This window comes from Podarcis muralis, chromosome 16 (genome assembly GCF_964188315.1).
Source record: "Podarcis muralis chromosome 16, rPodMur119.hap1.1, whole genome shotgun sequence".
Taxonomy (NCBI): domain Eukaryota; kingdom Metazoa; phylum Chordata; class Lepidosauria; order Squamata; family Lacertidae; genus Podarcis; species Podarcis muralis.
The window spans coordinates 33,907,307-33,921,825 of record NC_135670.1 but is presented as its reverse complement, the minus strand read 5'-3'; the positions used below and the strand labels follow the sequence as shown (position 1 = coordinate 33,921,825).

The window sequence follows — 14,519 nt, the reverse complement described above, 5'->3', positions numbered from 1 at the left end:
TCAGTTTCACCTGCTACTCATCCCTCGTTGGTACTGTTCCCTCCCTCCATTTCTGAGCATATTTTCATCTGGGCTGCCGTGGTTGCATAGAGAAACGAATTCTTTCGATCTCTGTGGGCATCTGATCCTACTATTCCTAAAAGCAAGGCTTCTGGTCTTTTTACAAAACACCTTTTGAACTCTCTCTCTCCCCCGCCCCCCCCCCCATTTCATTATACAGAAGTCCCAGAAGTCCTTAGCTAATTTACATGTCCACCACATAGGGTAAAACGTACCCTCTGTTTATTGACATTTCCAGCAAATACCTGATTCCGATTTACACTTTTTTGCTAAGTTGCTCAGCGTCAAATACCAGCTATATATCATTTTCATAAAATTATTTTTTAACGTATAGCAGGCTTTGCAGTAGAAAAGTTCCCATTCCCGTATTTTTTCTGCTGCAATTACAAACTACCCTGTGATCTTGGGATGAAAGATGGCAACATTTATAAAATAAAATAAAATAAATCCCCCTTTCCGTTGCTCCATTTATTTACAGTAGAAATTAATATATATATATAAATAAACACAGGGGGAGAATATACTGCACCAAACAGCAACAACCCCACACTGGCATCTCTGCTTTGTAACAAGGACGGCAATTTATGGACCGCCAGATATGCCTATACTTCAATTCCCATCAGCCCCAGCCAGCAATGTCCATCAGCCAGGCATGCTGGGAACTGTAGTCCAACAACATCTGGCTCGCGCCGGAGCTCTCTTTACCTTTTCAGCGGCTTACCCCTTTTCTTAAACCCCGTTTTCAAGACGGCACTTTCGCCACCACACTCCCGCTCTGCTCCTTTTAACAATGTACTGTACGTATTCACGCTTTTCTCTCTCACCCCCTCCGCACGACACGCATCCCCTCAAGCAACCGCCCCCTCTTGCTGTGGCTTCGAAACCCCCTCCCCTCCCCATCGTCCAACTGACGAATCTGCGGAAGCCTGACTTCCTTCTCTCTTTTTTTGCCCTCTCTGCGTTCGCTTCAGCCGCCGGAAGCGTCCCGGCCGCCATTTTGTCTCGGGCAATGGCGACGCTGCAGGGCCTTGAGAGGAGCCTGTCAGGGGGGATGGAGTCGTCGTCGTCGTGAGTCCGGGGAGATAAGGGGAAACCGGGCGGGCGAGTTAACTTCTCCCCCGCCCTCCCCCTTGGTTCGGGCGGGAGCAAGACTAGGCCTCGGCGATGTACGTGGGACGGGGCAGCGTGGCGGAGGCCGGGCCGGCGCCGCGGACCATCCTGTCGGTCGGCGGGGCGGCGTCGCGCCCTGCTGCGGCCGCGGCTGCGGGTCCGAGTGGCGGCGGTGGCAGTAGCAGCAGCAGCAGCAGCGACGGAGGAGGAGGAGGAGGAGGCCGCGTGGAGCTCCTCGTCTTCGGCTACGCGTGCAAGCTGTTCCGCGACGACGAGAAGGCCCTTCAGCAGGAGCAAGGCCGCCACCTCATCCCTTGGATGGGAGAGCCCTCCATCATGATCGATAGGTCGGTGCAAGCCAACCCCCCGCCCGCCTATCGCTTCTTCCTTTTCTGTCGTGGTTTTTGGTGTGTGTGTGTATGCGTGTGTGTGTATGCGTGTATCTTGCGTGTCACGCTTTCAACGACCCTCTGCCAAGCAGGATCAATAAAGGGAGACCGGGGGCGGGGTTAGGGGAGAGAGAGGGAAAAGGCGACACACACACACACACACACACACATATACATATACATACATATACATATACACACACTATGAAGGACTATTTTCATTGTTGCTGATTGGTTTGATTATTATTATTATTAATTTCATGAAATTTAATGCACCGCTTGAATTTTTTAAAAGTACCTCAAAACAGTGTACAGAAAGATAAAACAGGAAAAAGAAGGGGGGGGGGATCACAGCTGTGCCAGAAGTTAAAATACTACAAGTATTAAGATTCACCTCTGCTTTCTAAGCACCTGGGCAGACTTGTCTAAACAGGAATGTTTCCATCAGGCGCTGAAAAATGTACAGTGAAAAGGAGGTGTCTGCTTGATCTCAATAGGCAGGGAGTTCCAAAGTGCATGTGCTGCCACACTAAACGAATGGGTATTATGTGGCACCTGTATTTTGCTTCGTTTTATTTATTGAACAAGAAGAGTATTGTTTTACTCTCACCACCCAATTTTGCAGGCAGCTGTGTTGGTCTGTTTAAGAAAGCGACCGAGGGAAGGAGGAGATAAAACACCCCCAAAAGTTAACAGTAAGACAGGAGTGGGGAATCTGCATGCTGCCCCCACCCAAAAATGTTTTTGGGACTATAAATCCCATCGTTCTTGACTGCTCACCATGCAGTTTGAGCCCAGCAATATCTTGGGAAGGCTACACCTTCCCCACCTCTGGTTCAGTGTCTTTATTAAGGCTCTGATCCTTTGCACACTTAATTATCTGGGACTATGCACCTATCAAGTGCAGTGGTGCTTGCTTCTGAGTAAACGTGTAGGGTTATACTAATGGAGCAGTTAAAAGAGAGTAGTGTTCTTTAGTTCCTAGCCTGTTGCCCTTATTTTACTTTTGGGTGGGTGCAAAATCTTCCTTTCTGTCATTTGGTTGTGATGCCAAAAGGAGTAGGGAATTAACTTTAAAGTTGAACAGATTTATCAAGGCATAAGCATCCATGGGCTGGAGCCCACTTTGTCCTCATTTGGCAGATAATGACAAATTTCCATATATATCTGAATTTGTGTGTGTGTGTGTGTGTGTGCATGTATTTAATTTTGGGTCTTTATCTTTTTTGACCAAAGCAGCATTTAAAAAGAACAAAACCATTAATAACAACTAGGTTAAAGTTAAAACAACAGCACATTGCTAGCTGAGGCTAGCATTTTATATATTTGGGCTCAAGCCCATGGATGTCTACCCACAATAAAATTGTTCATCTTTAAGGTGCCACTGGGCTCCTTACTGTGGTTGATGTGGCAGACCAACGTGGCTACCCCTCTGGATTTGGTGGTGGCAGTGATCATACATGATCCATAGAAGTGATGGGGACGATGACACAGGACTCAGTTGGGGGGGGGAGCGGGCAGTCTTAGTGCTTCCTTGTGACATAGGATTCAGGCTTGCCTTTTGATAACACTTGGTAATTCTAGAAGCCTCTGGCCTCCCCCAATGTTCACTTCCTTCCTGGCAGAGGGTTAACATCTAATGCCCCCCTCCCCCTTGTAGGAGGGTTGTGTATGGTTATATATATTTATATATGCTGGGGTGGGAATAATCTCCTTTTCAAACCAAACTTCATAATGGCTTCTCCTATGAACTGAACGAAGACGAGCTTTTTTGTTTGTGTACTGGAAAATAAACAAAATAACTTGTCTCCTTTTCCCTTGGGTTTTAGATGGGTTTTCAAGTAGCCTAATTTTGGAATGTATCCCTTTTGGTATTGTGTTGTTGGCTGGAACGTTTTGTGATGGTACCTGGAATGTTTTGTATGGAAAATGCCTTTCCATCCTAACTTCCAGCAAGACCTGTAGACTGATGGACTCAGCTGTTGGTGATGTGTCAGCCCTAAAATAAAAGACCTCTTCCCTAGATCACTGTTGAGATTCTGCCTCTTCTGTTGTTTAGCTTATTTCTGTTTCACTCTTCCTTCACTGCTGTCTAGGAGGTGACATCTTTGCAACACCTCATGTGAGGCAGGTTAAGTTGGTGAATAGTGATAGCATCATAGCTCAACAGGGACCCCAAACCTGCGATCACTTCTTCTTAACATTTACATCTAGTATTGCTTCTGGCATGTGCCAGCAAATGTTTAAGCAGCTGCTACATATGTTGCTGTTTATCTAATTTGGTTCATTATGTTGCTGACTGGAGGTGCACTGGTAGGATGAGGAATCTGATAGTGATTTTTGACTTGTGGAAACCTTTCTGATTGCAATGTTTAGGTAATGGCTTCTGCAATCTTTGTATATCTTCCTTACGCTTGGTAGTGCTTTCAGTTTTGAACAAAACCTTCTAAATGGAGCTTTGTGTCTGGTTGGATAGTCTCAGTGTTGGAGGATTTTCTGCCTGTGCTTTTAGTGGATGGTTATTTAGGGACTTTTTCACGAATACTAATATACAAGGAGACTGAACCAGATTTTTAAGTAGTGATGAATTCCCCATAACACTCAGCACAGGAAAGTCTGAATGACTTTGGTTTGAAAAGGGGCACATGGCATATTGTAAATGTTTGCTCCTTCCGTTTCAATTTCACACAAAGACCCAAATTGAAAACTAATTTTTATGTTATGATAAATAATCCCAAAGTGATAGCACCCTTGAACCTAGGCAAAGCACTTGACAAATTACTTTCCGTGGGAATTTCTGTAAAGGACCATTGCATGCCAGTAAAGACTGAAAATGAATTGTATACAGAAAACCTCTATAGATACTAGATAATAAAGTTTCTTTTTCCAGGTACACAACCAAACAAGTGTTTTTAGTTTGAAGGATTGGTGATGAAGTGATAAATTGATTATTGGTTGGAATTCGGTTCTATGCTAAGCAAATTGGATAGCAGTGTAAATTCAAGTGTCTTATGTGCTGGTGGAATTTTCAGTAGGGTTAGGGATGCGGACACACACTTATTGGGCAGCTTGTAGTCTGGAATGAATCAGCTGTGAAGAACGGTGGGAGCAAATTGTAGCATATGCTCATGGCCTATAAAGTAAACAATCTACATTTGTAAATTAAGGAGGTTTGACAAACTTACACACAACTGTAATACAAAATAGCTTTCAGATGGGCAGGAAAATTTTTATATTTTTCTAGGAATCCTCATTTTTACCTTGAGCAGTCCAAAATTGTTCATCTTCATCAGAAGATGAAATAACATTGGTATTGAGATATTCAAGGCCAAAATTCCTGTGGGAAAATGCTTTTGGTAATCTGTTGCTTGTTGTGATATTTTTTATTTTAAGCTGGTCAGACTTTTTGCAGTGTCCATCTCGGACTGGTGAAATTCATTGCTGTGTCAAGTCACTTTTTCCAAATCACATGGAAACCATTGGATTATTACTAACATTCTTCAATAAACTAAGCTAAACCAATGTTGCACAAATAATTCCACAGAAATTATTAGACAATAAAAATGCTTACTAAGTTACTTGCCAATCATACATTTATAGCACACATTTCAGTTTACAAAACTATATTTGATTGCCTGAGGGTGATTCTTACTTGCCAAAGGTGACTAAATGAAAAGCTGTTTACAAGCCCAAAATAAACCATTTAACTGTATTTAAGGAGACTTCTGTATCTCTTTAGCATTATGGTATTTTTAGTACCTTCTGTAGAGAACCTCCTTAAATTGCACATATGTTACTGTTCCTATATATGTGTGTCTCTCTATCACATAATCAGCACTTCTTTCCTCAGCCAAATGGCTAGGGGCCGAGCCTAGCCATGATTTTACCTCCAATGGACGCAAGTTTCTTTGGTGAAGATTTCTCCTGAGAGTTCGAGACTAGCAGAAAGAAGCGAGGAAATTGCGACCGTTTGGTTCTTACGGATAGGTATTTATGTATTTGGGTTTGTGTAAATGTAACATATTGCCTTTCCACAAAAAATATGTATTTTATCAAGGGTGTTGAATGGTTGAACCATAAACGGTAAGAACAATGGAGGAATTGGTTCTTTTTTAACTAGTAAGATATTTTGTAATAGTCTTAAAGGGGGATTTGAAACCTATATTTAAAAAAAAAAATTGTAGTGGGTGAGAAGTGATTAGTCAGATTAAAATACGCATTTAATTCATATTAAATCTTCTTCTTTTTCAAATGTGTGTGGTAAGTATTTGTATAGTGGCAGAAACTAAAGCCCAAAGTTCTTCCATTGACCATATCTTTCATGTTGCAGGTATGATGGGCGTGGTCACCTGCATGACCTTTCTGAATATGATGCTGAATATTCCACATGGAACAGAGATTACCAGTTGTCTGAAGAGGAGGCTAGAATAGAAGCCCTCTGTGATGAAGAGAGGTATTTAGCCTTGCGTACGGACTTGCTTGAGGAGGAGGCAAGGCAAGGTATTGCTCAAGGACAACTTCCTGAGTTAGAACACATTTAATTGAAAATAACTTTTTAAAAAATTCGTTCCCACTCATTATATACTCACTCTTTCTGATATTATTTTGACAGTACCCAGTGGATTCGAAAAGCAAGCGTCTTTGCGTATCTGAGAGGACCTCAGGATAGTTTATATGTAGAGCCACACAGAATTTGCCCAAGTTTTGAGGGCAGGCTGAGAATTGAGACACTTTTAACTGTTCTTCTTTAACAGTATTGTATCAATTAAAAAGTTCATGTCTTTGTCTTTGTTTTAAGTAGAATGATTTAACTCTTAAGACACTTATCTCAGCAGGAGAAAACCGATCATCCAGACAAAACCAAAAAAAGCATATGCCTTCTGCCCCCTGGGGCTGACACAAGTCTCAGTGACCACAGATGACCTGTGTGGTGCATTTGCTGTAAATGGTTGTGGTTGAATGTTAGGTTTCAAACCATTAACATACTTTGAAAAAATAAAAGTCTTGTGGGAGTTTTGTGTTCATTTTTTAATTGAATTTTGCATTTTTATTCAAGAGGAAGAATATAAGAGACTGAGTGAAGCTTTGGCAGAAGACGGTACCTATAATGCAGTGGGATTCACTTACAGTAGTGATTATTATGATCCTTCGGAGCCCACTGAGGAGGAAGAACAGCCTTCAAAAGCAAAAGGTAAGATTCTATGGATTATTAGGGAGAGTACCTTTTTCTTCAGAAAAAAATACTTTCAGGCTCAGCATGTGAACTGTATGAGAGATCTAGAAAGAACAATCTTGTTGAAGATGCATTATCATCCCATGCCATTTGTAAAACTGTCTGAGCAAACTGGGAGTTTTGTCATTATGCAAATAGGCAAACTGTTATTTTCTGTGTTTCCTGGGGACTCCAATGTTATGGATGCCAGAGATGTCCCTCTAAAGCAGGAATGAGAAACCTGTGCCTATTCAAAGGTTGTTGAACTCCAGTGATCAGCCCCAGCCAACATAGCCAGTGATCAGGGGAGCTTGGAGTTGTAGTTCAGCAGCATTTGGATGGCAACTGATACTCCATCCTGATTTGAGGAAAGACATGTAGTTGCAAAGGAAGGCATGAACTTCATTCTGAAGCCTTTTTTTTTTTAGTAGTTCACCTTTATTGCTTGTCTTTATTTATTTATTTAGTAGTTTTTAAAATCTTTTGGTGATTATCAAAGAGTCATGCATGAACCTCAACACAAAGTTTTTTATTTCCCTTTGTGTTTCTTTTCTGGGAACTTCAGCTGGACAAGAATTATTTAAAGTTGGGAAAGGGGGCTTGTTAATTGTATAACATGTAATTAACACATTCATCCTAGAAATTTGAAGGTTGTATTTTTTTTTTTTTAAACTGGCCTCTAAAAGTAATAAAATAAAATACGAAAACAGAAAACCTCATATTAATCAAGATCTATCAAATGTATAATGTTTGCTTTAAAAATTACAATTCCCTTCTTCAGTATTTCATTTTTTGTTATAGTTGACTATGTTTACTTATGTTAATCAATGGAGACACATGGACAAACTGAAATGAAATTATTCAAGGCTGCAAAAGCTTTCTGGAAGGATTCTGCCTTGTCATAGAATATCAAATGTGTGGTTATTTTAAATACCCTCTCCTAAGAGAGAATTGCTTTGATTCAGTACAGAAGCTCAGTATTCTTTTACAAACACACTGAGGAATTTTCTGTGCAGTCAGAAACAAGAGAACTCTGTAGTGATTGTCAGCTTTTGGTAAAAGCTCTGCTTTTGTTGTTGCCAAAACTGCCTGTGGATGAAGGTAAGGGGAGCTGACAGTTAGTTAGTTAGTTAGTTAGTTAGTTAGTTAGTTAGTTATGGCCCAGGTTGTTCAGGTTATCTAAATCCTATTTGAGAATAGCGAGTCAGAATTTTAAAGGGCAAAGAAGTAGCTGTTTTCTTGTTCAATTAACATGTTTGGTTTCCCTCCCCTAGACGCTCTTTGGGAAACTCAAAATGCTTTTAACACTTAGTAATGGCAAGACTCACTGTTGTGTCAAATCTTACAAGACACTTGTAGAGTTTTTAGCACCACTGGAGTGAAACATGTTCTTAAGGCAGATCATTAAAGCAGGCTCCCTGTAGTGAACTTAGTTGTCTCAAAGTGTCTTCCTAAACAGGAGGTAGAACAGTAGTTTTGCAGAAAACTGTTGAAAATGTTGGAGAAGTGTAGAGAGCTTAAGTCTCTTCATCTGCTCCATGTCTTGCAGTCCCTACAGATTTAGGACAAAAAGCAGACTCAACACTTCCCAGCTCTTTTGGCTTGTGTTGTACCATAATAGTTGTCAGTGCAGTACAGAATTCTACAATTTAAGCAGAAATCTGATTGTTTATGTGCTTTATCTTTCTCCAACTTTTCTGACAATTGTGTCCCAAAGTGGTTTACATCAATAATAAAGCAAAATAATCAGGCCTGGCCATCAGGCTAACAAATTAAAAGGACAAGGCACATAAGGGAAGGGGAGTCATGGGAAAGGATAGAGGGAACTCTCTTCTTCAAAACTTAGAATTACGTAGTATGCTGTAAGTAGGCATGTAGCCATATGAGCCCAGGACGATTTCCCCCTTGCTTGAGTTCTCATTTGAATAGCAACAGGTTCTTGTTCCTTTTGGCTGATAGATGGGACCCATGTGCCCATTCCCCATGTTTCTGCAGCCTCTGTGCAACTGGCAGTTGAATGAATTGAGTTATTTCTGGGTGTGGAAAGCAAGCTCCCTGCATCTGTTTTTATCTCTGGCCAGTGGATGGGGCTGGTTGAGCTGTCTCTTTCCTTTATGTTCTTCCTTGGTTCCCTGGCCAATGTGATGCCTTTCAGCTGTGCCATCCCAGGGCATCCTATTCTGAGGTGTTCCTGAGCCCATTGATTTTGTGTATCATAATCATATGACCTATACCATCTGTCAGTAGAAGCCATTTTGTATAATGGAGGCATATCTGACTCTACAGCAAATGAAAAGTCATACGTGTATTAGAATGATATAGCAATGTCAAAAACATTTCAATGAAATTCTTTTGTTGTCAAGTTTGGTATCCTTTTGTGTCCTTATTAGATAGCTCCAAACTCTGGTTGAGTGGGATTGGTGTTAATTATGGCTGCGAGAATTCACAAAGGGGAGGGGAGGTGACATATCAATTCTGTGTTAGGAACTCAGGTTGTTAACACTATGTGTCCCCACTGTGGTTTTAGGTTGTCACAAAAGCACTCACACAGGTTGCCTTTGCTTGATTTAAAGAGACTCTTCCTCTTGTTCCTCTGCAGCCCTCTGTGCCCATCCTATGCTGGCTCAGGAGGGTCCCCCGCCCTCTGGAGAAGCCTTTCAGATGATGGGGAGGGGGGCAGGGGAGGGAGCAAGTGTCTTTAAAAAGAAAAGCAAGTGAAAACCAGTGCAGATCTGGCTTGAAGTATAGTAAACATTGGGTGAAGTTTAATGGCATTATTTATTAACTGCACCTCTGTGCTTTTTGTTGTATTCTTAAGAATGCTTTAAGATTACATGCATTAAAGGACTAGGTGCCATTGTACTGGTGAGCTGTTGTAAATAAACCCTGACAATCTGACTTTATTTGCTGTACATAAACAATTTGGTGGCAAGGATAGGCCAACCAAATAGAAACTATGAAACAAAAATTGGAATTATAAAAAGCATTAAAATATGTAGGAAAAAATTGACTGTCAAACATGTTAAGAATGCTTATGCTATGGTTTATGTGTGTTGTGTTCAGATTGCAAAACTAGCTGTTATATCATTTTCTTATTAATAGCTGCTGCGGCCAAGGCAGAACATGTAGAGGAAAATGAAGAACCATTTGTTGCTCCTTTGGGACTGAATGTTCCTTCTGACGTGGAGCTGGTAAGTGTCGTATGTGTATGTGTTTCAATGTCATATCTGAAACATTTTTTAAATTGACTGAGTTTTTGTTTTTCTGGAATTACTTGTTATGCAGAAAGAGTTTGGCAACCAATTCTAAAAAAATGTATTGTAAAATCTTTCTAAGAATCTTGTCAGAGGTCATGCTGCTCAGTGCTTGGTCTTAATTGAAATCAGCAGACTTAGGCTCAAATCATATACACACCTGGCAGTATGCCTCATTGAACACTGGGTGACCTGCTCCCAAGTAAATATGCACAGAATCTGGGTGTTAAATGTTTCACGTATTAATTCCTAAACTGTCTCCTGGGGAAACATTAGTGTGCTAGGAGGGGGGAGTACTTGTGTTGCACCGAGTCCGCAGTAGAGGCTGCTGCTTGCTATATTGGTATATGGGAAGTTGCCTTGCACTGAGTCAGACCATTGTTCCATCTATCTCAGTATTGTGTACCGTTGCTGGCAGCAGCCCTCCAGGTTTTCAGTTGGGGATATTTGCAGCTCTGGAATGCAGCCCCTGGGAAGGCTGACCAGGATGGGAAATAGGGCACCAGGCTGGAATAGGTTCTCCGTTGTTTCTCAAGTGTTGAGTAATTCTTTACACACTCCAGACTTTTCTGGAGGGTTAAATGAACCAAAAGTCCATGTTAATTTAGAGTTTCCTAAATTTGGGAAATGCTGGTCTAGCATATTTATTGAACAGCTGAAATAATGTAAAATACACATTTATGAATTCCAGTATATTAAACACCTTGCAAAGTGGATTCTTGGCAAATCCAACACTAAAAGTGTTAACCTGCTGTCAGGATTGCTCCCTTAACAGCGTGAAGCTGATTAACAGCATGGAATGGATTAACAACTTGTTGATGGATTCTTAACTTTAAATTGAAAAAAAAACAACAGCAGTATACTTGGTTCCACAATTTAACTGAACAGACATTTGCTATTAGGTATCTTAGGGTAGAACAGGCAGGAGCTGAAGATTTCTTTTTTAATACAGATAACAACAATAGATGTGCTTCAGCTAACATATCTAATCATGTTTTTCTTTGGAAATTCTTCAGTGTCCTATTGATGCAGATTTTGTTGAAAGAATGCAGAGGTAGGCAATGAAATCAGGTCACTTCTGTGTCTTTGCCCACCTACTGTCTTTCAGCACCTATTGCAAATCTGATCACCCATACATTGGATGCAGTGTTTGGATGGTGCCTACACATGTGAAGTCCAACATGAATAGGCCTGAACAATGTGGTTTTTAACTCCGATAAATTGCAGGAAATAGTTTTGCTGTTTGGTCATCTTTATGTGTGTAGACTGTGCAAATGTTTTAGCACAGCTTAATAATGCTATGCTTCACCATCTTAAGAATCTGAAGACAGTGTGTTTCCTGTAGACATTAGGAACTGCCAATCAGCATTAGGTTGTAGTGTGTAGGCTTCTGCCATATCTGTAGTTGCATCCGAAAGCATTTTTTACAGGTCATTTTTCACTGACGTATCAGTAGTGCTAGCAATCATACCTGCCATATAAGACAACCTGTAATGTCTTTCAGTCAATATCTGGACTATTTACTGGGGGTTTTTTCCTTCTTAATCTTGCCACAAAAGCAGGTATATATCACAAAAATGTGTGTTTTAAGGTCTTTTCAACTATTGCACATGTCCTTGAGTTAGATTTGTCAGTATGGATTCATCATCTTGTAATTCTTTTCCTCAAATATTGTTCCCCTGTTGCTTTTTAAAATAACCACACAATTGGAGTTATGCTGAGTTGTTACATAAGAAACGCATGAAACTGTCGATATAAAATCTGATGCCAACTGTGTAAAGGAAATTGTGCAAAAGGCTGATTTCAGTAGCAATGCATCATTTTAGAATTATGGAGGTGTTTTTTTAAAAAAAATAGGAGGATGAAAATGCATCTTGTGTAAGTAATTAAGGAAAACAGAGCTAGTGAAGTGGAAAATTAAACAAAAACTCTGAGCAGTGTACTGCCGTAGAGCTCTTAAAGCTCTTAAATGACACATTTCTTTGAATGGTTTAGTTCTTAGAAGGCTAAGTTGTCATAGTCAGCAATAGTGGATAGTAGTGCAGTCATTCTCTTCTCCATTTAATGAGGGTCTAGGATATACATGCATTATGCTTCTAATTGTTCATCTCTGTGCATGGCATGCAGATGATGGGCAGCTCTGAAACTAATGTTCTGCTATAAATACTGCTCATCAGAAAGTATGTCCTTGTGAAGTTCATTTAGATAGTAGCTGTGCCTGTATTGGAAAAGAATCATAGTTGTTTATTGTTGTGGGAAAGCATGCTGGAGCCAAAATGGGTGTGGAAAAATGAATAATGTGATTAATTTGAGCATCTTGATTGCTTTCTGAGCAGTTGGCATTTGCAGTTACCCAAGCTTTCTAATCTAGATTTTGTAAAATGAGGTCTAGGAGCATTGTTTGAAAGGTCTTGTACAGCTTGTCACTCCCCAAGCTGAAAATGGTCCACCATCCGTGTATTAAGTAGAATTTCTGCAGTGCTAGGTAGATAGGAGTTTTGAGTCTCTATCAGTCCTCAATAACATAGTTTGGATGATTTGGCATTTCCGTGCTCTCTGACTTCTGTCACTGTGTTTCATTGCACCAGAAGTGGTTTATTCATGCTGCCCACATGACCTGGAAAGCGTCTCTGCACAAACGCTGGCTCCCTCAGCCTGAAGTGAGATGAGTGCAGCACTCCATAGTTGCCTTTGACTGGACTTAACCGTCCAGGGGTCCTTTACCATACCTTTTTTTTTTTAGTTTGGATAATGCCTTAATAAATTGAGATAACAATGTGTTTCATTTGCTCCTCCCTTCACCCTATTTGGGAAACATGCCAGAAAACATCCCATTACAGTGGTACCTCGGGTAAAGTACTTAATTCGTTCCGGAGGTCCGTTCTTAACCTAAAACTGTTCTTAACCTGAAGCACCACTTTAGCTAATGGGGCCTCCCGCTGCCACCTCGCCACCGGAGCACGATTTTTGTTCTCATCCTGAAGCAAAGTTCTTAACCCGAGGTACTATTTCTGGGTTAGCGGAGTCTATAACCTGAAGCGTATGTAACCTGAAGCGTATGTAATCCGAGGTACCACTGTACACCCAAACCCAGAAACTATCCTGGCTTGTTTCAAATTGGTTGCCTCTGGCAAAATAAGGCTCACTCTTTTTAAGCTGAAATATGATTGTTTGCATGTGTCCAGTAGGTTTGGTAAGTCAGAAATTCTAAATGCTACTAGATACTGTGGGCACCAGTAGCTTAATTTGTAAACTGTATGTTTGCCTTTGTATTAGAGTTTAAGAAAATGGAGTATATACTAGCTATTTTAATCTCAAGTGGTGAAGCTCTCAAAGTGGGGATACAGCCTTCTGATTTAGAGTGTGTTTGCTTCAGTGGGGGTGGGGAAACTGTGGACAGATTCTCTAAAATATAAACTGCACAAGTTTATCATTTTCACTTCTTCTTCTAGCCACCAACAGCCAAAATGCATGCAATCATAGAACGGACTGCAAATTTCGTCTGCAAGCAGGGGGCTCAGTTTGAGATTATGCTGAAGGCAAAGCAAGCTCGGAACTCTCAGTTTGACTTTTTGCGGTTTGACCACTACCTCAACCCTTACTACAAGTTTATTCAGAAAGCTATGAAGGAGGGGCGATATGCTGCCACTTCAGATAAGAAAAAAGAGGAGGAAAAAAGTAAGTTTAGTACTTTTTAAAAATGGCATTGGCTGTGCAGCAGCTTATGCATTTCTGTCTAAATCATTCCAGCATCTTGATGGATAAGAGAAGGGTTCACTTAATTCTTGTTGTAAATATTACATGTAATTACCAAAGGCTATGTATCTTGCTGGCAGATAATTATGAGAAGTTTAAATATGTTAGAATAATGGGCTTCCAGGGCATAGCCTAATATTCAGCTAAGTTGCTTTTTAATTTAAATCTGTTCTGAAAATACCTAAAGTAGTAACTTCAGTCTTTACCTATTTGATGTGGCTCGCCTAGAGCAGTGTTTTTCAACCATTGTTCCGCGGCACACGAGATGTTGCCTGGTGTGCCGTGGGAAAAATTGAAAAATTCGAAAGGTTTTTTTTTTTTTTTTTAAAAAGTCACATTTTCGCCCAATAGGCGGACGCCGGACTATGTCCACCCTATTTTCCATCTGTCCTGGGTGGGGATCAGATCGAATGGGATCGGATGAGAGCGGACAGGTGGTCCGCGCTCATCCGATTCCCCATAGAGAGCAGCGGGGCTCTGACATCTCCCTCTCCGCACACAGTGGTGGTGTGCCTCGTGATTTTTTTCATGAAACAAGTGTGCCTTTGCCCCAAAAAGGTTGAAAAACACTGCCCTAGAGGTATAAGAAAGCGTGCCTTCAGGGAGCATTGTACTTGACACTCCAGTTAGAAAACTAAGTTAGATCATTTAAATAACATGGCAAATGTATGTAATATGTAGTTCTAAAATAATAATGTTGAGAATATTGTGCATTCATTCTGTTCCGCATGGCTACAT

General features: G+C 40.8%; 1 protein-coding gene across 5 annotated transcripts in view; it reads left to right on the top strand.

The window, feature by feature from the left end:
- Window positions 1–1,044: 1,044 nt before the first annotated feature.
- The window catches only part of SFSWAP (splicing factor SWAP), a 98,907-nt gene continuing 85,432 nt past the window's right edge, over window positions 1,045–14,519 (top strand). For 2 of the 5 annotated variants that reach the window (XM_028711144.2, XM_028711143.2), the window contains exons 1-5: window positions 1,045–1,517; window positions 5,890–6,059; window positions 6,616–6,750; window positions 9,874–9,962; window positions 13,478–13,703. In XM_028711144.2, coding sequence (XP_028566977.2) covers window positions 1,225–1,517; window positions 5,890–6,059; window positions 6,616–6,750; window positions 9,874–9,962; window positions 13,478–13,703 — 913 coding nt within the window. In that variant the 5' untranslated portion in view covers window positions 1,045–1,224. Of the gene's footprint in view, window positions 1,518–3,090; window positions 6,060–6,615; window positions 6,751–9,873; window positions 9,963–13,477; window positions 13,704–14,519 lie in introns of those variants that run through there. The other 3 variants (XM_077920473.1, XM_028711145.2, XM_077920472.1) reach the window with 3 other exon arrangements.